This window comes from Phragmites australis, chromosome 19 (genome assembly GCF_958298935.1).
Source record: "Phragmites australis chromosome 19, lpPhrAust1.1, whole genome shotgun sequence".
NCBI classification, from domain to species: domain Eukaryota; kingdom Viridiplantae; phylum Streptophyta; class Magnoliopsida; order Poales; family Poaceae; genus Phragmites; species Phragmites australis.
Genome location: NC_084939.1, coordinates 22,871,657 through 22,898,298, shown reverse-complemented (window position 1 = coordinate 22,898,298; position 26,642 = coordinate 22,871,657). Strand labels below are relative to the sequence as shown.

The following is a 26,642-nucleotide window of genomic DNA, read 5'->3' as shown; positions in this document are numbered from 1 at the left end:
CGGATATTTATATCGGATATCGGATTCAGATATAGGAAGTCATGTATTCGTCCGATATCGAATATCCGAGAATAAAATCGAAACTATAAAGACTCCGACCACTATCTAAATCTATCTTTAGAGGCTTGTAATTTTTTCATACGAAGTCGAATGGAGACGATCTTTATATGAAAATTGTAGCTCTCGATGAGATCTATAAGTTTTTAGTTGATATTTTTTTTATTTGAAGTCATTAATATGTTCAAATAATTAATAGAAACTTTAGCCAGTATATTGAGTACTCATAACTTCTCTAATTTTACTGTAACATAACTCATTTTATAATAGTATATTGTTGATTTGCTTGTTGAACCTATAATGTAGTTGCATTTTAGATACATGAAATGCTCGAACAATTATAATATATATGATATATATGATTGTTGTTTTTACTCAGTATTCAAATAAATATTCGTGATCGTCGTGACTAAGATTATTTATATTCATATCTTTATTTAATATTATTTATATCTGACTCTAAATTTAAGAAAATAAAATAAAATAAAATATAATCAGCGGTATCTGTCCGGATCCGATCCATTTTCACCCTCTTTCCTCACTCCCTCACTACAATAAACGAACACCACGCCACAGCCGCGAGACGCATCCATCGGCATCTCTCGACGGAAATAGCAAGCGCCACCCGCCCAGCCGCGCTGACCCTCGCCTCCGCGCCCGGCCCGGCCTCGCGCCCCGCACCTGCGCCGCCTGCAGCAGATGCCGAGCCGCCCTGCCGCCGTCGACCTCTGCTGAGCATGGCCGCCGCTCCCGCGGGCGCCCAGAACCGCTGCGTCTTCGGTACGCCCCCCGCCTCCCGCTCATCCCCTTGATCTTTTCGGGACCTTCCCTGACCGATGCGATCAGAAAGCTCGGAGCTTTTGATTTGATTCGGTGGCCGTCGGGCGCGACTGCGCGAGGGGAAGGCGGGCCTCTTTCCGTTCCCGCGATTTGGGTTCGACTGTTACCTTGCCCCTTGATTCGGCGCGGATTCTTTTCTCTAGTCGATGCAGTTATTGAGGAAAGGAATCTCCTTGGTCGGCTCTGGTGATGGATTTGAAGCTCAATTTTATGTCGTTCGAGTTTTAGTTTGGTTAGGGTTTACCGCTCTTACGCTTCAATTCGGCGCGCAATTTTTTGTTGGTTTTATTGTTGCTGGATGTGAAAGCGTTGGGGGATTTACAACTGATGAGTATGTTCATCCTTACTCTGATTGCAGTTGGTAACATTCCATACGATGCGACGGAGGAGCAGCTTGTGCAGATTTGTGAAGAAGTCGGCCCAGTCGTATCCTTCAGGTGTAGTTCTCTTACCTGCATAACCACGATAAAGTTGTGTGTGCAGCGCTAGTATGCAGGATGGTTTGCTAAGTTCATAGGCTTATGCAAATACAGGAAGTGAAATTATATATATGTGCCCGTTGGATTGTGGAAATTCATTGGTTACTGTCAAAATGCCTTTTTGCCTCATTTTAAACACAGTGTTGTGCCACACAACAATGAGAAGACCGATCAAAATAATAACTTACAGAAGTTTGATGCTTAAACTGCGCTCTGTGTCACTTTTAGCGATTAGTGATACAGAAAACTCTTTATGTTGTGTTCTATGTTAAGGGCTGAATTCCGGGAAGAACAGGAAAGGCTAGAGAAAAACTGGAAGGGAAAAGATATTCTCCTTTATTTCATCTTTGCTCGCCTTCAATGATTACAACCCCCCTCCTCCTCTCCTCCTTATGTGGAGGATCTCCTAATGAGTCATGGAAATTAAATCCCAGAATCCTAACATTATTGAAAATCGATTTAAAACTAATTGAGCCAATATCATGGAACATATCGAGCTTCCTTTCTTATACTTTGCTTCCTTTTGTCTTGTCGTGCACACCTGACCCCATATGCATAACATTTTAAACTACAACTTTTTATAAAAATATTTCTGGAGATATTTTCTACTATACATTTAGACTAATGCCTGATCGGATCTTGGAAACCCTAAACTCCTGATCCATGATATGTTTGGTGGCACATACGTGATGCTTCTTCTTTATCACATTTCCTCATATATGATTTTTTTTACTGAAACTGGTTTTAATTTGGCAACGCTGATTTGCATATATTTACTACTTTTAAATTTTTTCGACATGTGAACTTGATATTATGCTGTTGAGCTATGACTTTGTTGCATACTGACTGGTTCAAATTTCTTGTAGATTGGTTATTGATAAAGAAACTGGAAAGCCAAAGGGTTATGGCTTTTGCGAGTACAAGGATGAGGAGACTGCTCTAAGTGCACGCCGCAACCTTCAGGGTTATGAGATTAATGGTCGTCAGTTGCGTGTTGATTTTGCTGAAAATGGGAGGAATACTGACAGAAATAGAGAAAAGGTTGAAGATCCTCAGTTTTTTTTTTACTGTAGGAGAACCTTTTCTACCACCTTTAGAGTTCTCTGTTAAGATGAGAAGCTGTATAGTTTTGGTTCCTATGAATGAGAATAGTTGCGCTTTCTCCAACTACCCTGTGTCTCATGTTTCACTTTCTTACATAGCATGTTTGTGTATGTACAGCTGCCAGACTGTACATACACACGCCTGCTAGAATCTCCCAATTCCCTTATTGAATTATTGTTCTGGTGTGCTGCACCGTGTTTGGTACTACGGTTCCAGAATGCCTCCGTTATCTCAATTTTTTCCCTTCATGGAAATAGCATGCCAAAGCTGTTGGATTATAGCGTTACAAAGCCGTTGGTTTAACAAAACTTTTATTTTGATTGGAAGAGCTTCAGTAGTGTGCTGACTGCTGACTATGTGAGGCTTACTTTCTGCAAATAGCAAAAGAAGGGCTATAATTTTATGGAAGATGTAGAAATGGTCCTCGGATATGCTCGAGCAAGAGGATTGCCACTGGTGGTAAATTGATTGCCGAAAAAATATATCCAATTGACCTTTATGTATGTGCATAAGGACTCACAGTTTTCTTTGGGCTTGCTATTATCTTAATAGTTTCCCTCTATGTAGCTTTACCAACAGGCTTTGTATCTATCTCCACCAGTGACAGTGTCTATTTGCCAGTTTCTATTGCCAAAATGTCAAAGTACATACAAGAAAATACTATCACAATTTCAATATTAAACGCAGTTGTTTTACACAAGGACACAGTTTTTTTAATGCCAAATTATCTTCGAGACTAGTGAAATAATTTTGCATCATGTAACTGTACATATAACACTTATTTCACTATCATGATTTATGAATTTTTCATGTTGGAAATCAACTAGTTTCAGTATGGAAATGGAGTTGGCACATGTTCATTACATGAATATAGAATATCTTGACCAACTGAAGTTGATTTGGCTTCAATAAGAGCAACCATTGACTTATGCTGGATACATTTATGCGTTGCAGGGTCGTGGAGGACCAGGAATGGCATCTAGTGTTGGTTGGTCTCATTTTTCTATTCATCATTCTGTTTATGTATATGCTTTCAAATTTCCAATATGCAGGTTTTATGTTCATGGATGCTAAGACCGATATGTTCATGGATGCTAAGACCGATCTCTTATGGAACGGCACAGATACTCAGAAACAATTAACTGGGACTTTTGTTGTTGGAGATACAAGCCATCAGCCTGTTGGTCTTCCACCGGCAATACATGCTGCATCTGTAATGGCTGGCGTTCTTGGTGCCGCTCAAACTGCAAATGTTCAAAACGGTTTACCTGTCCAGTATGGACTTGGAAACGACCCTCTTACTCATTATTTGGCCAGAATGTCAAGGCATCAGTTGCATGAAATCATGGCTGAATTGAAGGTTAACTTGTAGTCTTATGCACTTAAATTCCTTGATGTTTACAAATGACACCCAGGGCTGATTGTAGTTTCTTAGTGTCTTCTTTTTTTCATCACAGTCCTTAACTACTCAAAATAAGGAACTTTCCAAAAATTTGCTGCAAGGAATTCCACAGCTGCCGAAGGCCCTATTTCAGGTTAGCTTTTGCTAATAGTGATTGTGCTTTAGTCGATTACTTATTCTTTGTTACTGTAGTTTTGTACTTGATTCAACCTTTCATTCTACAGTACCTAGGTCATAAACTCTCTATGAGTTCTTTGAAATAAAAGTTTCATCTGTTTACAGAATCTATCCACATCCATTTAGAATTTTAATCAACTCACATGATTCGGTGCTACTAATATACATTGAATTTTTTTTTGTTTCAAGATCAAAATGTTTACCACTTTGCTTTGTATAACCTGATTCTGGTACTGAATTAACACCTCCGTAGATAGCCCTCCTCGAATATCCTGTGATCTTGGAGAGCATCTGCCACTGAACGTTGGTTGAATATCCTTTTTGGCACCCGAGAAACTACAGCAGGTGCCAAATCAGCCAACGACTGACCATGGAGCCAACGATCTATCCAAAACATTGTATTTAACCCATCACCCACATTAGTGATCACCAAAATAGCAAACATGGCTGAGGTGTTTGGATGTAGAGGAGCTTGTAGACCAGCCCAAGGCCGATCCGGCTGAGATTTTTGTAACCATAACCGTCTCATCCTCAATGGCCACCCCAATTTTTCCAAATTATGGATTCCTAGTCCTCCAAGCTCAAGAGGTCTGCATACTTTATCCCAAGAAACAAGGTAGCAGCCACCGTTTACTTCCTTCCTTCTCTTCCAAAGAAATCCACGTCGTATTTTGTCAATTGCGTGGATCGCCCATTTCGGTAAATCCATAGCAATCAGCAAATAGATGGGATTAGATATGAGCACCGCCTTGACCAAAACCATGCGGTGTGCTCTTGTTAACAGTGTAGCCTTCCAACCTGGAAGTTTATCAGCAACCTTCTCAATAAAAGGGAGCAGAACAGATTTACTCAATTTCTGGACTGAAATAGGGAGACCCAAGTAAGAGCAGGGAAAGTCAGTCATAGGGCAAGGAAGAGAAGCTTCAATAACCTCCACATCAGACTCCTCACATCGAATTGGGATAGCAGAACACTTTTGTAGATTCGTTCCAAGTCCTGAGGCATCACCAAAAATTGTAAGAATCTGCCTAACAAGTTGCAGCTCCTCAGGGGAAGGCCGGAGAAAAAGAACAACATCATCCGCATATAGAGAAACTCGATGGCTCAGGGCACGGGCTGCTAACGACTGAAGAAGACCCTCCATACCTGCTTTGCATATTAAAGAATTTAGCACATCCATAACTAATATGAATAGCATGGGGGAAAGTGGATCCCCTTAGTGCAGCCCCTGTCTATGTTTAATCACCTCTCTCGGCTCACTGTTCAATAATACACGAGTTGTGGCCGTAGAGAGCAGCATGCATATGAGATTGCACCAAGACTGACCAAAGCCTAAATGGGTGAGGACTTCCAGCAAAAAGGCCAAGAAACCGAATCAAAGGCTTCAGAAATATCAAGCTTTAGAAACAACCTAGGCTCTCCTTGACGGTGAAGAAGCTTGACCATCTACGGCACAAGAGTATAGTTGTCATGTATGCACCGTCCTCGGATGAAAGCACTTTGATTAGAGGATACCATAGCTGATAGTTGCGAAGCTAAACGATTGGCCATAATTTTTGAGACAAGCTTGGCAAAGTTATAGATGAGACTTATCGACCGATACTCCGTAGCATGAATAACAACTAGTTTCTTGGGAATTAAAGTTAGATATGCTGACTTAAGAAGCCCCAACTTGCGACCATCACCCTTCTGCAGCACACGTAAGGCCTCCATGACATCATCCTTGATCACATTCCAACAAGAGCGATAAAATCTTCCGGTAAATCCATTCGGACCCAGGGCCTTATCCAACGGCATTTGTTTTATTGTATTCCATACCTCCGCTTGAGTGAAGGGGTCATCTAGCGAAGAGAGGTCAAAGGAGTCCCGGTGGAAGAACTGAAGATCAAGGGTGGAGTTCCTCTGTTCAGCCGTGCCTAACAAACCACAATAGTAGTCATAAATGACCTTGTGTTTATCAGCTTGAGAAGTCACCACCTGATCACCATCTTGCAGCTTTGCAATATAATTTTTTCTTTTATGGAAGCTAGCCTGCAGGTGGAAGACCGATCAGTTGTGGGCGCATGAAGACGTTCAATCCAATAGTAGGGATTGAGCAAATTCGCAACCGTCGAGAGCCCCCAGGCATGGATAGGGACTCCCCGGAGCACGAGCTATATTGAACGATAGAGTTCTCCCAGCAGCATGCGCTAGTCTTGTCCACAGCTTGATCTTCATGGTGAAACTCGGGGTATGGATTGGTCGACCCTTGTTGACCACCAAATCGGCCGCATCCACATCCGACAGAATGAGCAGAAAGTCCTTCGGGAACGAATTGTGAATGTGCAATGCCTCCCTATCAACGTTAAACTTATTTGCCAATGCATCAATTACTTCCTGAGGTGCAATCTCCGGCCTTGTGCCGATGATGGACACGAAGACGACCTTGCACAGGTCCTCAGCTTGATCGAGCAGAGGCGAATAATTGATCACATTGAAGGGCACCACTTGTGGCAAGACCTCGGTGATTGCCGGAGGGGCAGCATGCGAAGGCTCAGACGAGCCAGGAGACTCATGGCCGGAAGAGTGCTCCCCTACATTACCAGCAGATGGCCAACGTCAATGTGGTCAGCGGCACTTCCGACCACCTCGGCCTCCATGGGTTCCTTGCTGAGGCTGCCCACCCGCCGCTGCCACAATCCTGGACCCCGGGTCATGACCAAGGTCGTTACCTTCTGTCGAGCCCAGGACGCCCGGGCCTGCGAGAGATTCTGACTCCGGGTCACGACGAGAGTCAATAGCATCCGTAGAGTCAAAACCTTGCAAAGGTGCGGGCCCTATACGACGCCACACGGAAGGCCGCATGCTTCGAGCAAAACTAGTAGCCTGCGTAGCCGCCAACGAGGAGCGTTGCCGTGGGCAGGTAGCCGCTCTGTGACCCAAAGCACGACAACGGATGCAGCGAGGTTGCAGGCCACACGACACCGCACAATGATCGATGACAAAATAGTTAAAACATCTTCCTCGCATATCCTCAGGGATGGGCCTGCGCGGTGGACGCTGTTGGCTGGACCATCTTCGAAGGTTATGCTTGCTGACGACCTTCCGCCAGCCCTTAGCGTTTGGACCTAGCACGACTGGAGGAACTTGAAGAACCTCAGATTGAATTGTTGGCTGCCGCACTAGACCGGAGGGGTCGACGTTCCACATGTACCGTGCCACTGGTGGATGCGTCGCGACCATGGAGATAAGGTTTTGTTTCAATTTTTCAAATATGAAAATGTTGATCTGAACAATTTGGCTTATGTGTGTGTTTAATATAAGAAAATTGGCATGTTTGCTTGTGGTTCCATTGTTGAAAAAGATGAGAGTTGTCTCCCTATTTATTTATTATTTATTTTTTATGTATGCAATGAAATAAGCTTGTTTCTTTTTTTACAAAACTGTTTATCTTTAAGCCGTTCTCTTTCATAAGAATGAAAGATTAGAACCTAATGACTTCAATTTTCGCCTTATTGTAATGCAGGCACAAATAATGCTCGGGATGGTGACATCACAGATGGTTTGCTCTTATTTCTCTTCTGAGCTTGAGGCACCCATTCTTTTCTTTGTGTTTACATAATGAAACTATACTTTGTACAAATTGCAGATGCAGATGACAAAGAGCCAACAGCCCTCTAGCTCCTTGGCACAATCATCATCTCACCTCAATGAACCATTTCCACAGCCAGATGCTATGATTTCAGTTGTCTCAAGACCATCGAGTTTGCCAGCTAACATACCACCAAACCCAACTGTCCTGCAGGAATCAACGGCAACACTACATAATTTTCCTCAGTATCAACATGCATCTCAGCCTCCAGTCAAAATGTTTCAACATGAACATCAGTCTGGGGTGGCCATGTTTCAACATGAACATCAGTCTGGGGTGGCCGCACATCCTCCAATGCTATCTCTGCCCCTCGGCGGTTCTTCCAATGTTCCTACTCAACCCACTGTGACTTCAGTAGGCTTAATCTCACAAGTTGAGCCCCCATTTATGCCACAGCACCCTAGACAACCAGTTATGCCGACAAATGTACAACAGCTACCGTTGACCCATCTTCATCTCCCTCAGGTATCTTAAATCACTTGTGAAGGAGCTTACTTAGTTCACTAATGATGTGTTAATTTTATTCACCAAATCAATGTTCATGATGAGTTATCTTGCTAGGTATTGACAATGCACTAGTGCTCACATGTGATCTGAACTGTTACTTTTCATTTTCCTAGTCACATAGGCCAATTCAATAATATCCTACTGCAGGTAGCTGCAGCACCTGAGACACTACCGAATGAAATAAGGGTGGCTGATCAAGCAAGTCATTTGGCGGAGTTTCCTCATGCTCCAAAGTTGAGAAAATTGGAGGATGGAACCTCTGTGCCTGGAATGGTAAACAACAGCCCCCCTGTTTATAATGCTCCATCTCAAGCAGTGGCTCCTAGTGGACCATCAGGGAACTATAGTGCTGGTTCTGCTAGCTTTCAGCAACCAGAGAATGAAGTGACGCAGGTACTACCATTTAATCAATTGTACATAATTTGTAATGTTCTGCCTGTTTAGATTCTAATTTCGAACCTGGGATATTTGACCAAGCTAAACGTTTGGTCATTTGTGGTGTTAAATTGACTCGATGTACCTTTTTGAAGAACCATCATAAATTTCATGCACTCACAAATATGTTGCTGGCTCTGCTGCAGCTCACACCCGACGTGGAATCAGCTCTTCTGCAGCAAGTATTGCAGCTGACACCTGAGCAGCTGAGTTCATTGCCATTAGAGCAGCAGCAGCAGGTGATTCAGCTCCAGAAGATGCTATCAGCTGGTAACTAGTGCCAACTGAACGGGCATAACAAAATTGCCAGTTAAGGTACTTGCACAGCACAACATGGCAACAAGAGGAAAATGGACATGACCATCGGTTTGTCAGCCACAACACCTGCAACTTGTCAACATTGTTGGCATCTCGACGCCTTCAGTTTTGCTCATGATTATTCGTCTCGATTTCTTTCCTCTGATCGAGATAAAAATGTGATGGGGGAAGATAGTGTGAAGAAAGGTGTTCATTATCCATCACTGCTGTATCATTATAGAAAAAAGAATAATCTGTATCAAGATAAGGGAGGTGCATCACTGCTTTTCCCAAATGGGTTGTAACATCACATATTTTTTGCCCTTCAATTTTTCTCAAAACAATCACTGATAGGCAATGGATTCGATGTATGCATGATGAGCTAGAGATTTGTTATTTTGTTACCATAGTTTCCTCATTTTATTGTATTAAGCCTGTTTGGAAGCTCTCAGCTCATAACGTTGTCGCGCTGACGCTTGTTTCATTCTATTGTTCTTCCACTTAGTTATCACAATTTGTGATTGTGTCAGCTCATGTATTGTCACGAATACGTGCAAAAGATGCGGCACATCGCAGTCTCAACACGGATGAACCTTGTTACCGCAATAGTTAACTAGCTATTGAGCTGCCAGAATGTTCCGGGTTGTGAACATGTCTACAATGGAGAGGATGACATGTTCATAAGGTTCATTTGTCAATCGCGCATCTAGCAGTGACCGTACAGAGGCAGCCTACTGAAAATAAGACTAGTTTAATGTATTTATGGTCTGAATCTAATTTATAGCGTGATATATAATAAAAATTATTATAAAATTTATGATGAAGCCAAATGAAATCATGCTTACTTGAAAATAATCCTGAGACGTGATCTAATTTATTTGCGGCCTGATTTCAATTTATAGCGTTACACATGACAAAAATTACTATAAAATTTATGATGAAGCCAGATGAAATCATATGTGAGGAAAAAAGAAAATAAAATACCATATACCATGTTATAAATTAGGTCCAAATCGTAAATATACCAGAGCAGATTTTATTTTCCGATGCCTACGCGGCCAAATTATATAGCTTAGGCGGCTGTTATTTCGTAACTGGCAGGGACACCCGTTCCTTGAATACGGCCTTACAGACCGTTTGAGAACACAATGTTGAATGTCTAGGTACTATAACTACTGTTTGCGTGGGTCTCACGTGTGTGTGTATATACACACGTACATGCATATGTATGTGCATGTACACATATTTTTTTTTGCAAAATTCTAGAAAAAATAGCAAAAGGAGTAATAGTTATATTGATAAATCAGCTGAAATAATCTAAAATGCATAGGAAAATATCTAAAACTAAAAAAAAGGGAAAAAAATTAGTTAGATTCATATTACTGTCGTCTACATGTTTAAATTATGTTCATGCATGAAAGTACCACTGTTTTTTCCATAATTATATGAATGTGTTAAATATTGATAAATTCATAAATAAATATTGAGATGCCCAAAATTGGTAAACCCAATTTTTTAGACTTCTTCTATCATGCTTTGTGCAACAAAAAACATGTGTGGTGTAGGCGCGCCAATCCGCCTAGTTTTCTATGAAAACATCCCAAAACAGTTGATTGATCGAATGGATATCCGTTCGGGAGAGATGTCCCCCAAACGAACACTCCCTCAATATGTATATATATGTAACAATCATCAATAAAGAAAGATAGTTCTATCCATTTGTTCATCGTTCATTACAATTCCACTCTTAACGCGTTATCAGTCACTTTTGCTCTACTGAGTTTGAACATAAGGAGAAGAACATGAGGCATGAAGGCCTCCATCAGTCAATAGGCGAGAACCATGGATGCTTGGAACTTACCCCTGATGAACTTGGCATATGCTCTTCTCCCTGTTATGCACCACACGAGACATCGCTGCCCGAACGCCTTCATCGGCTGCCACCGTGATCTTCATCACGCCCCGGGTCATGGTCGTCGTCACCACGCTCCCCAGGGCCGCGACTGTCGCTTCTTCACCCACCGTGTTCGCCGTTGATCGTCGTGGTCCTCACCTTCTTCGTTGCCCTCGGGTCGACGTCGGTCCCAGCAGCACTCCAGCCACGGCCGATGCACACGGCGTCAATCTGAGGCCACCTTCTCACGTCGTCGGTTTCTGCCCAATTCACGACCTCGTGCCGTTCTCCTTCAGTCCGACTGTGAGCATTGCTAACCTGCAGCCACTGGAAGTCGATGTCCCCATCGACGACGCCTCAGAGTTTCCATCCTCGACACTGGCGCTAATCATCCTGACGGCGCTAGGGCCGAGCTGCCCTGGCCGAATCGCCTCCACAGTGGTTCGCTGCATCAGCAGCGGCACACCAGCCTCCAGCCGTGCCATGTTGGCGACCAACGATGTTCCGCCGATGACCTCCCCGACGACGGCACCCTACCCGACTACGGGCATCATGGTTGCTCACCGTGTGGTTCCCCCTACTTTGTTGCCGTGGCCACGGACCCCGTCGATGTCGTCGAGACCTAGGGCGACCAAATCAAGGCCGCCGATTTCTCGGGCGACTCCTCCATGACTTCGTCCTCCAATCCGGCACACCGCCTCCTCCGTCGCTTCACCACTGCAACAGCGAACCGCCGTACCAGCTTCTGCCCAGGCTCTTGGTCCCCGGCACCCATGGTCCTCCTCTTCGGGGCCTCTAATGGTGTTGACTCCGGCTACCTCTCCTCCTCCGACAAGGAGGAGTACACACCAATTTGAAGATCAGAGGTGTGACAGTGCGGTGGTGAGCAGCGCGACGACGACTATGTGGCGTGGCGGCGCGAGACAATGGGTGTGGTGGTCGAGGCTGGGAGAAACCCTAAACCTAGCCCTTTTTATTCTCCAGCGTGTACGCTCCAGACCTGGGATGACCGAAAGGTCACCAAGGCCCAGGCCCAGGTTGCCCTGGCCTATGCCCCCCGTGCCTAACTGCATGGGCTGAAAGGCTATTTGGGCTTCAGCCTAGGTTGTCTTGGCCCCTATCGCTTGCCTAAGGCCATTTTGCAATTGACCCCCTAGGTTTCTAATAAATTGCAAGATGATCCAACTAAATAGTACTATGTCTATAGTACTTTTCATGTTTAGGGCCTCGGTGTTTATAGTAATTGCATATTGTGTTGTTTACTGTTGTACCTTCATATTCTAGACCCTATTTTTCTAGAATATTATGTAATATTCAATGTGTTTACTTCATGCAATCCCTATAACATGTTACTTTGTTTACGACCATGCTAATTTCTGCAATTGAGATCATTTTCTTGCAAAATTACATACTAATTCATCTTAATTAAGCCCAAAGAGCTCTTATGCCCAGAAGTGCTTAATTCAAGTAGAATTAAAATGCAAAATTAAATTAAATGATTACCTTAATTTAATATTTATGAAACACAATGTAATAGGACTATGACATCTACTGCATATTTGCATAGTATCCACCATTACTGTGAGATCTATATTTTGTCATCTTGACTTAATGACTATATTCAATGTGTTCTTCTAAATATTATATTTAGCATAACATAACGTACTAAGAACATAGGCACCTACTGACAAATGTCAGATTATGCCTCCTACTACTGCGAGATCTTCACCACATTTAGTGATTATCTTCAACTTGTTAGATACATAATTTGAGGGTCTAAACTATGTAATTTAAGTCTCAACTTGACTTTACATATTTTGCATTATTATTACAACATTATCATGATAATTTTTAATTTATATATAGTAAATTAATCAAAACTATGGTTTAAATCCATGTAGGTCAAGATGACCGGCAAAGAGTTTGATGCACTCGCAATCGATGGCCACAACTACCTGACATGGGCTATGGACGTCAAGGTCAGCCTTGCATCCCGCTAAATGGTAGTGGCACACCAACCTCCCCAAGAGGGAGATCAACCGCTCGTAGATCAAGTTAAATATAGTGCATTATATATAATAAGATATTATATCTATCTGGATCTCAAATCTGAGTATCTGATGGAAAAAAAATCTGAGCATTCTATGGCTAGCTTTCAAAACAAGATATGAATAGCAAAAAGACAATCATTTTGCCTGATGCAAGTCGTGAATGGACACATCTTCGACTCTAGGATTTCAAATTCGTCATAGATTACAATCATGTTGTTTATAAAATATATTCCAAGTTGTGTTTTTGCAAAAAAGAACCTACATATACGGAAAAGATAGAGAAAATTTTATCTACTATGCTTCCTGCTGATAGGATCTTACAGCAACAATATCGTGCAATAGAATACCAAGTTTATTATGATTTAATACATGCATTACTTTAGGCTGAAAAACATGATGAACTCCTTTTAAGGAATCATCATCAATGTCCAATTGACGCCACTCCTTTACCTGAAGTGCATTCTAATGTCCAAAATAACAACAAGTGCGATGACTCTTTTAGACGTCAACCAACAAATTTTGAAGGTAAATACAGACGCAACAAAAAGCAGAAGCCACGTACATTGGAAAAGAGGAAAGACATTTTTAAACCAAAATTTGACAAATCTAATGTTTGTAACAAGTGTGGCTGCTACAAGCATACCACTAAGAAATGCCGCACTCTGAGACATCTAATTGATATGTATTTACAATATGTGGGACATAACCAACTTACTCAATGATAAAGATATGAAGCACACATGAATCTTCAAACTGACACCACAAAGGAGGCTAGCTGTTCACAACAAGTTTCATAAGAACCAAGTAACAACCAGACCTTTCAGCAGCCAGAAGATCCCATGAGCATGAACAACATGATTACTGAATTTGCTTCGCATGACATGTTTGGAGATCTTATCTGGTTTCCCAATTTCTAAGGTACTATGTTATATATGTCTATTAGTTGTTGTAATAATAAGTTGTCATCATTATATGTTGTATGTCACAATATTATATCAGTACTTATGATACTAAATAAAGCTTGTATGTATTCTATATATTTGAGAAATAATTTCATATTAAATTCTTCATTTCTATATATAGATTTCTACGAGAGTCAATCCGATGCAGGAGGAAATATGTCTTGTGGACAGTTGCACCACAAATTCTATACTTAGAGAAACAAAATATTTTCAAACTCTTACTAATAGACTAAGAAATATTTTGACAATTGTTGGCCCGATACAATGATTGTTGGCTCAGGTCGTGCCATAATTACTCTCCATATAGGTATTCAAGTCATAATCGATGATGCTCTATTATATCCTGATTCAACACATACCTTACTAAGTTATAGAGATATCCGTCAGAATAGTTTTCATATTGAAACACATGATGACAACAAAGAGGAATATCTCTTCTAAATGAAAAATAACGGATATGGCAAACAAGTATTTGAGAAAATTTCCTCTTTATCATTAGGATTGTACTACACATACATCGAACCCGTAGAAAATGTTGCGTACAAATTTTTTAGAATATAATGCATTTCAAACTTGGTATGATCACCTTGGTCATCCCGGCATAGGGATGATACGAAAAATTATTAGTAATTCTATTGGTCATGGTTTAAATGATGTTAAATTCCCATAATCTTTGGATTTTATGTGCACTGCATGTGCCAAAGAAAAAGCTAATTTTAATACCTTAAAATTCAAGAGGAACCACTCAAATTCCCTGAATGCATTCAAGGCAATATGTGTGGTCCTATCGAACCATTAACTGGACTATTCAAGTATTTCATGGTTCTTATAGATGCATCTACACGATGGTCTCACATGTGTCTCTTGTCCATACGAAACCATGCATTTGCCAAAATAATGGCTCAAATTATTAAATTACAAGCTAATTATCCTGAACATTGAGTTCAATCCATTTGAATAGACAATGCTACATAATTCTCCTCATATGCCTTCAATGAATATTGCATGGTACTAGGAATTCAAGTTCAACATTCTGTCCCATATGTCCATCTCAAAATGGCTTAGCAGAATCCCTTATCAAGAGAATTAAACTCATTACATGACCTTTATTATAGAATTTCAATTTACCAAACTTGTGTTAGGGCCATACGGTTTTACACGCTGCTGACTTAATTCAATTGCAACCTACTGCATATCATAGTACTTTTCCTCTACAATTAGTACGTGGAAATCAACCAAGCATTTACGATCTATGTAAATTTGGTTGTGCTATATACGTACCGATCTCATCACCGTAGCTTACACCATGGGCTCACATAGAAAATTAGGGATCTACGTGTATCAATCTCCATCGATTATTATGTACCTCGAGCCCCTCATAGGGGACATATTCACGGGCTAGTATGCTGACTGTATGTTCAATGAGAACTATTTCTCAATATTAGGGGGAGATTTCAAGTATCAGAAAGAATGCTAGGGAATGTCCAAGGTATTTCCATCTCAGATCCACGTACTCAAGAATCTGAACTCTAAATTCAGAATCATCAATTTGTAGCATATTGCAAATAATTTGCTAGATGCACTTATTGACTACAAAGGTGTCACAAAATCCTATAATATTGCTAAAAATGTGCCCAAAAGAGTGGAGGTACCAATAAAAACCACTAAACTCATGGTTCAAAATAAGTGGAGGAAGGAGGATACAACTTTTCGCAAGCGCCAAAGGAAACAGAGGAAGAAATCCTCTGAAACACTAAGTGCAAATCAACCTCAAGTTAACAGACACCCAATGGATAGTATACACCCAGTGGATGGGAATTATCCATAACTAAGCTCAATAGTGCACTCAATTCATGATGCTGGGACATTGGAATACCCCAACTCAATCGTATTAGGAAATCACGAACAATCACAAAGGGTATAAGCAATTTCTACCAACTATCTGAAGAATCATATGACCGAAAGACTACAATCATCGACATATACTTCTGCACTACGATTGCAAACAACCTTCAGAATGATCCAGATTGTAAGACCATAGCAGAGTGTGAAAAATGCTCAGATTGAACTCAATGGAAATATGCAATCCAAGCAGAGATAGCCTCGCTCACAAAAAAAGAGGTATTCACAAAAGTAATACCTATACCTCCAAATATCTTCCATGTAGGATTCAAATGGCTTCATCTAGAAACGGAATGAGAACAATGAGGTGATGAGATATAAAGCAAGACTTGTAGTATAAGGGTTCATGTAGAGACCCAGCATTGATTTCAATGACACCTATTTTCCAGTCACGAGTGGAATCATATTCCGATATCTAATCTCAATAGCAGTTCAAAATCATCTATCTATGTAGTTGATTGATGTCGTGACCGCATATCTATATGGGTCACTTGATTCGGACATATACATGAAGGTTCCTGATGGAATCCAAATTCCAAATCCAAACGCAAACCACAACATATATTGTGCAAAGCTCAATAAGTCACTATATGGCTTAAAGCAATCGGGACGAATGTGGTACAACCGACTTAGTGAGTTCCTTCTGTAGAAGGGTTACTCCAATAATGATGATTGTTCATGCGTCTTCATCAAGAAATTCTCGACGTGATTTTGTATTATTTCAGTGTATGTTGATGACCTAAATATCATTGGCAACACATAAGATATAAATGAAGCACGTGATCATCTAAGGACAGAATTTGAGATGAAGGATTTGGATAAACCAAATTTTGCTTGGATCTACAACTCGAGCACATTCCCTCAGGAATTATGGTACACCAAACTGCATATATCTAGAAAATATTGAAGAAATTCAATATAGACAAATCATATCTATCTAAAATCCCCATAGTTGTTCGATCTTTAGACATTGAGAAAGATCTATTTAGACCATGTGAAGATGGAGAAGAGATACTAGGACCTAATGTTCCTTATCTTAGTACCATTAGAGCGCTTATGTATCTTGTAATTTGCACCAGACCTGATATTGCATTTGTAGTGAACTTACTATCTAGACATATCGTTGCTCCAACTAAACTTCATTGGACGAGAGTTAAGAATATCTTTTGATATCTCTAAGGTACCAAGATCTTGGTCTATTATTTCAATTTCAAAGAAAACAAGATTCATATATGATTGGATACACAAATGCTGGCTACTTATCAGATCCCCATAACGCCAGATCACAGACAGGCTTCGTGTTTCTATATGGTGGGACAACCATTTCATGAAAATCTTCTAAACAGACTCTAGTGGCTACATCCACCAATCATTCTAAAATTATTGTATTATATGAGGCATCACGCGAATACGTGTGACTTTGTAGAATGATAAACCATATACAACAGTCATGTGGTATTCATTCAATTGAATCACATACTATTATCTACGAAGATAATACTACTTATGTTACTCAAATGTAATCAGGTTATATAAAAAGCAATATGACTAAGCATATTGCCTCTAAATTATTTTATCCTCGTGAGTTAAAAATAATCTGGGGAAATAAACATCTTGCAAGTTAAATCATGATAATCTTGCTGATTTATTGACAAAGTTTCTACCAACTTCAACATTTCAAAAATATGTTTATGAAATTGATATGGGACGACTTTGAGATTTGCAATAACTAGGAAGAGTCTTCTCCTGAATTTAACATGTTCATGCATCGTATTGCACTATTTTACTTTATAAGTTTTACTTATAAAGTAGCCCATAAATAATTTTTAATGAGATAATATCTACACAAGATCGTATGACATATCTCCTATTTTTCTTACTGGAGTTTTAAAAGTAGTATACAAGATGTTCTCTATACTCGTGTTTTTACTTTTATTTTTTTCTCATATAAGTTAACAAAGAGACAATAATCAATATAAATTATATCATTTTCTTTTTATTTTTTCACTTGGTTTTAAAGAAGTTTTAACATATTATTATTATTTTTCTCATATTTTTCTAACAAAATTTTTATAAGAACTTTCAAAATAAATTATATATATACATAGACCGACAAGGTGTTAGAAATCAGATTATCTACGCCTTTAATTATTCGGCAGTTACTCATTAAGCAACTGTCCATAGTTGATTGATCCAATGGTTATCCGTTCGGGAGAGATATCTCCCAAAATAGATAGCCACTCAACATGTGTGTATATCTATCTATCTAAACAATCATCGTTTTATATCGTCATATTGGATACTGATCCTTCAAACTGAGAGTGGTATGCGATCTTTTGCACCGTTTTGATTGCTTGAAACGACATTGCTCCTATCTGATCTGACATATACGTGAGAAAATCATTCATTTACCGTGGCTCATCAGGTCGTCGTCGTATTTGAAGCTGATCTTCAAAACGAGACTGGAGTGTTTTTACGTCACTTTGATTGCTTAAAACAACATTGCTCCTATCTTGATCTGGTGTATACATGATAGCAAATATTCGTTTACCTCCTGACAGGGATACATTTCCTTTGCCTTGGGTCCAAAATGGCACTAGCATTTGTTTGCTAATCTATGGTACAACCGCTGCTCATTGCAGATACAATGAGTTGGCAAACATGATACCCCGATTTAAGCTCTCACTCGCATCTCCAAACTTCTTCTCAAGGTTAGCCTCCCCAACGGTTCCAGCAGCTGCTTTCAACTGAGAACAAGTCCAGAATTAGTTGGTTCAAATAAGGAACAGAAGAACACGAGCTTTGGAAAAAGTTACAAGGGTGTGCATAATTTACAAATATTGAATGGATACCAGTGAACAAAAGTGGAAGGAAACAGGTGGAAAGTACAAATGTTGAGCAGAGGGGAAATACGGGTGATGGTCTACCTGTTTCAGAAATTCATCCAGCCTTCTAGCAAGCCTTATGATGCTTCCTTCGAAAATGTCGGTCATTTCAATAACCTCTCCGAAGGTGGCCCCCTTTATGCAGACAATTCAGACAATAAGATAACACTAATGAAATCACAGCTGCCGTACCAATATAGGAGATTAGGCATGATAAGAGCCAAAAAAAAAACTGAACTGGATATTATGATACTTCTATGGCGGCAAATTTCCAAAAGGAAAAAAAGAAGGGAAAAAAATCTAACATCAGGAATTGTATAGGACTTCACTGACCTTTGACCAGCAGTATATGACATCCATCAGGTAGGGTCTGCAGGTTGATTCAACATATTCCTCCACATTTACTTCCAGTTTGCATTCTCGTTGTACCTAAAACAGCAATGAGAAATCAGATATCTCAATCAAGTACAGGTTGATAACAAAATATAAACGAGACAACAAATATGCACTTTGCTCTCGCTGGACCTAAAACAAGAATGAGAAATTTACATCTCAATCAAGTTCGGGGATGTTAAGGTAAACATCAGCCGGGGAGACAGCTGGGCAGCGTTCGCTGCTAGGGGGGATTAGATCATAGATTGGAAGACAGAATATTAGGGGAGACTTAGAAGAAGGGGACCGAGAACTAGATTGGTTTCTCTCACTTGATTACAATAGATGTTGTGACCTTTATATAAGAGCCAGCCCTAACAATCTAAACTAATCAATCTTATCTCTAAGACTAATAGATTTTATCTCTAACTAATCTAATCTGATCCCTAACTAGTCTTATATCTAACCTGATGCTACACTACGCATGACGCTACAGAACCGACGGTGATACAGTACGCAACCACTGTTCACGCTCGTGAACAGTATTCCCGTCGCAATAACAAGGGGATATCAAAATAGGAAATGAGACAAGTAGGCACCTCAGCTATTTTTCTCGCAGCCTCCTGAAGTTGCATCATCGGCTTAGAAAGTTCACTTCTCAAGCGTATTTGCTCACTCGACTTTTCACAAGGTACAAAGCAGCTAGCAAGGGAAGCAACTTGATGATGATCAAGATCATTAAATGTACCTAGACAGACAGAACATATTAAAGCAATACTGGAACTAAAGTTACACAGAAAAACTAAACACATAGAACCATATTTAATGGATACCATTGAACATAAGTTCAGTGATAAGCAGCTCATCCCCTGTGTCTATTAAACAGGCAGCACGCCCCTTTAACTGGAGAACACCATCAGCATCAATATGACCAAGCATCTTCAGTACGCGTGACCGGTTCTTAAGTTCATCTCTAAATTTTTGTAGCTGAATTGAGGAGAAAGTAAGAATTCATTTAGCTGTTAAAAAGGGACCAAGGTACAATGACTCAACCAACCTGTGAATCTCGCATCTTTGACTTCAGTTGCTGAATTTCATGATTCAACTCTGCTTTTCTGTGGTACCATGATAGTTCCTGCTCACTTTGACCAGACTAAGACGCAAAAAACGGCACAAAATAAGTAAGTCAAAAATAGAAAAATGGCTCCAGACATTTCTTGATTCAAAGGTGACAGCGTAATATACCTTGTGAAGTGGGTGAGAGCATTGTTTCTGCTCAAGGTCCTCAAGTTTATGAACCAAGTCAACTAATTCAGGTTCTTGAATGCCCATGTCCTGTTGTGGTATTGGAGATCAAAATGAATACATCATAATTTTAAGAATTATCTTTAGAATGCCGGAGCATTTATTTTACGTACAGAGAAGCCGGACTAATTCGAGTGATAGAATTGCCAACAGAGGGTAGAGCAAGAGGGCATCAGAAGTCCATGAGTATGTCAGACGATAAATGAGCAACTGAAGATCGTGTCAATATTTTACAGTGTCATTTGTTCTCAGCAGATATATACTAATATATTATGTGTGGACAATGCATTGAAAATCACGATATACAAATCCCTACTCCATATACTTGGAAGTCCTAACTACACAAAGCACCTAAATAGCAGCTACACTATCAGAGGAAGAACATCACAATTCACAAGTAGTAATACGATCTGGAGTGTTGTGCACATGTAAAACTAATCCTGATGCAATATATTTCAGTTTGTAAATTTTCTGGAACTTTAATCCTCAACAAAAATGGCACTTTAGGTGCAAAAATTTAAAAGATTGGAAAGCAAATTTATGTAAGAAAAAATACCATACTTTGATTGGATGTAGCTTCGGCAGCCCTTGGGGGTAACGCTTTCCTAGTTCTTGAACAGCAAAAAGTATGTTTTGTCTAGCTTCAGGTGGTCGTAGATCAGGAGGAATGTTGATTCTAACACTGCTTATACCAGATACTAAAGGTAATGGTACAGGCACCTGCAAATACCTCAAGATTAATAATCAGAAGTAATATTTTGGCTACCCTTAGATGACCATCTGATGGTAGTCGGACACAAAAAAACCCTTTGTCATTGAGCTTCAACCCACCACATGCATTTCACCCTTCTCTCCTGGGCGAGGCGGGCATGGCTTTGAACGAGATCCATTCTCGCTGGAACTAGAAGAGCAGTGAAGTAAGGTATCCACTATATAGTTATTACTGCGAGATGCACTTAATGCAGGGTGGAGAGTCCCAGATGCTGGAGGTTTCTTCACCACATTTACAACCACACCCCATCCCCAGTCTGTTGAACCATCCCTCACTTTAACCTGCCACAATGCAAAATACTGAGTGCAAAGGTATTCATACGAATTTTGTAAAGCCTACAACAGTTCATCAAAGAAATAAAGCAGTGAGCAGAGTAGGTAAAGTATTCCTGCAGTTTCTCATCAGCCAAATAAAACGGTGGCAAATACAACCAACTCATCCTCAAGCAGGAACAGAACTTGTGAAAAATGGAGTTACCTACCAGCCTTCCAGGAACCAAATATAACAAAGCCCTCTCTGGTCTAATCATCTCAGACATGATTTTCTTTTCAAGTTCAGATATATCAAGCCCCAATTTGTGATATTCAGCAAGATCAGTCTGTACAGGGAGATGTGTAAGTCAAACAGAAGAACAATAATGAATACTGCAATTAAAATAGCATACCTCTCCAGAAGAATCAAGCAAGGTAGCTTCATTCTCCAACCTCGTGATCTTTTGAACTATTTCTGGCAACGCCTGAAAAGCGAGGGTACCTAATTTTTAACATTGGCTAGTATATGACAGTAGAAGCATCTATAAGAGGCCCTGAAACAAACCTTCTCATATTGAAACTGATGGAATGAATTCCTAATCACATGCTCAGCGGTAAATTGTCCCTCCACACGGCTCATTAAATTCAGAATAGTGTAATAGCTCAGCCGGAAAGTACTGACGAGAGGTGCCGGTTTGCCTAACACCATTTCCTTGATAACACTCATTTCCATCTGCAGAGTCCACTCACGTTAAGTCTGATGGACGAAAGTCAAGCTAAAGGAAATAGGTGAGAACAAAAGGTTTAAGTGCACTAAGAGTGGCAACACACAAATCAACTGGAATAATTTGCAAGCTAAGTAATTCTTCTTACGGCAAGCAAAATTGAAGCATTGAGTATGGAACAAAACCAAAAGTTTTAGGGGGAAGTTTTAACAACACAAAACGAATCTTTAAGCACAACTACCCAGAACAAGACAACTGTCTTTCAAATGTGAAAGTTCAATGCAGTCTGAAAACATGGCTTGGATCATATTGACCTAAGTTATTAGTCATACATGTAAATATACATTTTGCATACCAACAAATGTTGAAATTGATAAAAATAATGTAAGATTGAAACAAATAAACATCTAGTACAATCAGAATTATAACTGCAATTGAAATAGCAACGACATTAGATAAAAGAGAAACCAGTTATCAGTTATCACATCAGATTTTGCCAACTGGATACAGAAAGAAAACAGCAGAATCAGGATGCACTGGAACAAATTATTGTATTTTCCCGAAAGTGCCCCCATTTTGTCAAGGATAGCATGTCAAGATAAAAAAAAAATAAACCCCCTGTCATGAACACCTTGACATGCTATATGAATTGTACTTAAAAAACAAAGATAATAACAACATAAAACGGTGGGACCTTACCTTCTCATCTATCATTATAACACAAATGCCACGTTCATCCTTGCCGCGTCGGCCAGCTCTTCCACTCATCTAAGAATGCAGTGCATGTGAAATTAAAATAAGAAGGGATTGTATCTGTCCCTACTACAAACTTTACTTGTATGAATGTATGGCTGACTTACATTTCATATATAAAAGATTTACCTGTATATATTCTCCAGAACCAATATAGCGGTTAGTATCACCATCCCATTTTTTGACAGATGTGAAAACAACCGTTTTTGCAGGCATATTAAGACCCATGGCAAACTGAGGCAGAAAGATAATAAGATCAAGACTGTTATTGATCAAATGGTACAACTAAGAGTGGAAGATGCACTATTTACATAAAGCGTAAAACAATAGTTCTCTTACCGTCCCATTTGAAAACTAAAGAAAAAATCCATTTAAATGGACCTCTAGATTATACTACATGTGAAGGGGTAAAAACAAGAATAAGGCTAAGTGGAATAATCAGGATAAAGATCATACTGTCTCAGTAGCAAACAGAGCTTTCACAAGACCTTCTTGAAAGAGCAATTCCACCAGTTCCTTAATTATTGGAAGTAGTCCAGAATGGTGTACTGCAATACCTCGTTTAAGAAGAGGCAACATCAACTCTATAGCAGGTAAACCTTTATCTTCCTCTTTTAAACAATTAATAGCATTATTGAAAACCTGCTCGATGCAATCCTTTTCCTCTTCAGTGTTGAAGTCAAGTTTTGACATAGACATGGCATGGTGCTCACATTCTCTTCTACTAAAGCTGAAAATTATAACTGGTTGAAACTTGCGCTCCATAATCATCTGAAAATTAACAGTCACCAAAATTAAGCAAGGATATGAGTGGCCGGGTTTCAAATAACATACCAACAACTGAACAGTTAATATCTACAAGTGAGATGTCAACTGTGGCCTAGTCCTTTAACATAGTAGATTTTAGATTAGGTAACCATCTGAAGATTAGGACTCAAAATTAAGCAAGTATATGAGCAGCAGAATTCAAATAATATATCAACAACTGAACAGTAAATATCTACAAGCGAGATGTCAAATGTGGCCTATTCCTTTAACACAACGTATTTTAGACAAGAAAAAAATCATGTATGTTCAAACTGGTAAATTCAGAAAGTGCATTAAGACAAAGAATAAAGTGCATATTCCACTAAAGTATGCCAGTGGCTGCATACCTTGACAATTCTGTATATGTCAGAATTCCCAGAAGCACTTCCACCTTTCGCAATTCGGCCACTGGCTTTAGCTCCACCACCCTTCCTTCCATCTAGTTGATTACTTGCCTTAGTAAATGTGTCCTGCAGCTTCACAAAGTTATCCTCTCTGAACTGACCATCTTCATCCACTACAAGGTAGAGACCAGAGCCGCCTATTGGAAACACATAGTGCTGCAGTGGTGTCGGCCTGAAGTCCGTATACACAACATGGCAAGGCTGCTTGTGCAGATTGCATATCCACTCAGCAAACTCAGTCGCATTCGACATGGTAGCGGAAAGAAATACCATCTTGATGGCAGGGGGCAGGAAAATTATACTCTCCTCCCACACGACTCCTCTCTCACGATCCTTCATGTAATGTATCTCGTCGAATATAACCCAGGCAACCTCCTTGATCACCTCGGAACCCCTGTAGAGCATCGCCCTGAGGATCTCTGTCGTCATGACCAGGCATGTGGCGTTTGGCTGGAGCGTGACGTCGCCGGTCATCAACCCGACATCAGAGAACTCCTGGCTGAGCTCCCTGTACTTCTGGTTGCTCAGTGCCTTGAGCGGGGAGGTGTATATGACCCTCTGCTTGTCCCTGAACGACATGGCGATGGCATATTCGGCGATGGCCGTCTTCCCCGCGGAGGTGTGCGCCGACACCAGTACGGACTCGTTCCGCTCCAGGCACGCGATGGAGACGCTCTGGAAGGGGTCGAGCTGGAACGGGTACTTCTTGGGCATCTCCCCGTGGAACGCCGGGTTCGCGAGCGTCCCGTGCACGGCGTCGTCCTTGGCCGACTCGTAGCCGTTCGGGACGGCGACCTCGTGGATGCACGACCGGGAGATGTTCCGCCGCTTGGAGGCCTCCGTCGAATCCGGCGCCTTGCGCTTGCCGGTGTCATCCGCCTCTTCCCCCATCCTCTCCGCTCGAAGCAACCCTAGCTACACAACAACACCGCGTTCGCATCAGAGAACACGACCAAACGGAGCAATCCATCCAATCAGAGCAAGCTTAGAGTAGGGTTCCTTACCCACGGGACGCGGGGACCGAAGGCAGCGGCGGCGGCGGCAGCGGCGGCGAAGGGGAGCGGAGCGGAGCAGAGCCCTAGCTCTGCGGCGGCTTCGGCTACTTCTCCGCGGGATCGAGGCGGCCGCGTGGATCCCGGCCGTTGATCAGCGCCCGCACGGATATCGACGCGGGAGCGGGTCGGTCGATGGCTTGGGCCGCGTTGTCATCCAGAGGTGGATTCGGCCCAATTACTCGCTAAAAAGGAGAGTTTGAAGCCGTGTCCGAATCGGAGACGGAATTCCTCCTCTGCTCTACATACACCAGGAGATGACGGCGATCGAATCGCTCGTCGGAAACCGCGGCAATTCCAGTGTTCCACCGTGCCAAGAAATCAAGGAAGAAAGAGCGGGTAACTTGTGTAGGGACAGCTTCTGGCATGAACAGTTAGATAAAGATGACCGAATATAAGATTGTAATTTCAGAAAAACCATGCCATCAATTTCAAAAGAGACGTTTAGATCTGTTCTAGTCTACTTGCTTCTTCATCCTTTCATGTGCTCTCCTCGAATGTTGCTGAATGACTTGTTGCATCAGCTTCCTGTCACACAGCCAATCATCTAGCTCAGGCACATTGCACACCTTTGAAGCATCTATACCAAAGTGTCTTGTTGATGACCATATAACACTTAAAAGAAGAGTGTTTCAAAGCTAAATGGTAACTAATATTGTACCAGAATTCTAATAGTCATTTACTTCATTGAGTGAGGCAAGTATGCACAAAGTATAAAAAAATATTTTGTCGAAGATTAGTTCTTGATAATATGTCTATAAATTGACTAGGTACCTTTGATTTGGATAATCTTTGTCGCATCCTAGGATTATAACATTCACATTTATTTAGGATGATTATGCACTAGTTGATCCTAGCATATTTAGGTTTTTCACTTGTGAAAAATCCGTTAGTTTATTTTCGCTACAAAAAATATTTTGTCGAAGATTAGTTCCTGATAATATGTTCATAAATTGACTGGGTACCTTCGATTTGGATAATCTTTGTCGCATCCTAAGATTGTAACATTCACATTTATTTAGGGTGATTATGCACTAGTTGATCCTAGCATATTTAGGTTTTTCACTTGTGAAAAATCCGTTAGTTTATTTCCGCTGCAAGTTTAGGCCAAACGGTAAAAGAGGAGAAATTTTGTTAAAACGTCTATTTAGCCCTTCTAAACGACATCTTTATCCTTTCACACCACTGCACGGAGTGCTTTTAACCTACCTATAAGTCTGCCGGACAATACAATTTCGACAACACATCCCCTATATTTTTAAATATATAGCAATATCACGCTAATATTATAAAACATCTAAGCAAAGAGGAACTTGTCTCAAACATACAGAGGTGTCATTCGTACAATAAAAATGATCAAAGGTCACTAAACTATCATCACGACAAAATACACAAAAGTTGGAGGTGATCATGCAAAGGTCATGTTACTAGCCATCCTGTATGCTCGTAGTCACTTTAATGTGCACCTAGAAAGATAGCAAGGGTGATATTAAAAATTCTCAACAAGCGTGCTTTAACAAGCTATTAAGCTGCAGTTGATTGGATATCCATCTTTAACGAAGATAAATTTTTTTGAAC

At 40.6% G+C, this 26,642-nt stretch overlaps 2 protein-coding genes across 5 annotated transcripts; one reads left to right on the top strand and one right to left on the bottom strand.

The window, feature by feature from the left end:
* Positions 1-592: 592 nt before the first annotated feature.
* On the top strand, positions 593-9,380 carry LOC133900405 (cleavage stimulating factor 64-like). 3 transcript variants are annotated; one of them, XM_062341532.1, is made up of 11 exons: positions 593-837; positions 1,256-1,334; positions 2,243-2,417; positions 3,435-3,468; positions 3,605-3,840; positions 3,938-4,015; positions 7,565-7,600; positions 7,688-7,939; positions 7,973-8,155; positions 8,345-8,590; positions 8,779-9,380. In XM_062341532.1, exons 1-11 carry the CDS (start codon positions 795-797, stop codon positions 8,908-8,910), a joined length of 1,494 nt encoding a protein of 497 aa, XP_062197516.1. In that variant the 5' UTR covers positions 593-794; the 3' UTR covers positions 8,911-9,380. The 3 variants fall into 3 exon arrangements, with proteins under 3 accessions (XP_062197516.1, XP_062197514.1, XP_062197515.1); XM_062341530.1 differs by having other exon boundaries at positions 602-837; positions 7,688-8,155; XM_062341531.1 differs by lacking the exon at positions 593-837 and adding an exon at positions 848-1,083 and having other exon boundaries at positions 7,688-8,155.
* Positions 9,381-18,201: 8,821 nt separating this feature from the next.
* Positions 18,202-25,217, bottom strand: LOC133900113 (DExH-box ATP-dependent RNA helicase DExH10). 2 transcript variants are annotated; one of them, XM_062341242.1, is made up of 17 exons: positions 25,017-25,217; positions 23,956-24,927; positions 23,258-23,572; positions 22,931-23,035; positions 22,748-22,816; positions 21,889-22,056; positions 21,737-21,808; positions 21,554-21,670; positions 21,132-21,353; positions 20,862-21,020; positions 20,241-20,330; positions 20,053-20,148; positions 19,829-19,982; positions 19,595-19,743; positions 18,957-19,052; positions 18,666-18,758; positions 18,202-18,485 (listed from the first exon to the last, which is right to left on the bottom strand). In XM_062341242.1, the coding sequence occupies exons 2-17, from the start codon at positions 24,901-24,903 to the stop codon at positions 18,372-18,374; spliced, it is 2,967 nt and encodes a 988-aa protein (XP_062197226.1). In that variant the 5' UTR covers positions 24,904-24,927; positions 25,017-25,217; the 3' UTR covers positions 18,202-18,371. The 2 variants fall into 2 exon arrangements, with proteins under 2 accessions (XP_062197226.1, XP_062197225.1); XM_062341241.1 differs by having other exon boundaries at positions 23,956-24,923; positions 25,017-25,127.
* Between the last annotated feature and the right edge of the window lie 1,425 nt (positions 25,218-26,642).

Bases quoted from the DNA above. Each gene is read 5' to 3' on its own strand.
- LOC133900405 (XM_062341530.1), top strand. From the start codon at position 795: ATGGCCGCCGCTCCCGCGGGCGCCCAGAACCGCTGCGTCTTCG. The intron at 1,335-2,242 runs GTGTAGTTCTCT...AATTTCTTGTAG, and splicing joins GGCCCAGTCGTATCCTTCAG to ATTGGTTATTGATAAAGAAA. The intron at 3,841-3,937 runs GTTAACTTGTAG...TTTTCATCACAG, and splicing joins AAATCATGGCTGAATTGAAG to TCCTTAACTACTCAAAATAA.
- LOC133900113 (XM_062341242.1), bottom strand. From the start codon at position 24,903: ATGGGGGAAGAGGCGGATGACACCGGCAAGCGCAAGGCGCCGGATTCG. The intron at 23,573-23,955 runs GTATGCAGCCAC...GTTAATTTTCAG, and splicing joins ACATATACAGAATTGTCAAG to ATGATTATGGAGCGCAAGTT. The intron at 21,021-21,131 runs GTGGGTTGAAGC...AGGTATTTGCAG, and splicing joins AGAAGGGTGAAATGCATGTG to GTGCCTGTACCATTACCTTT.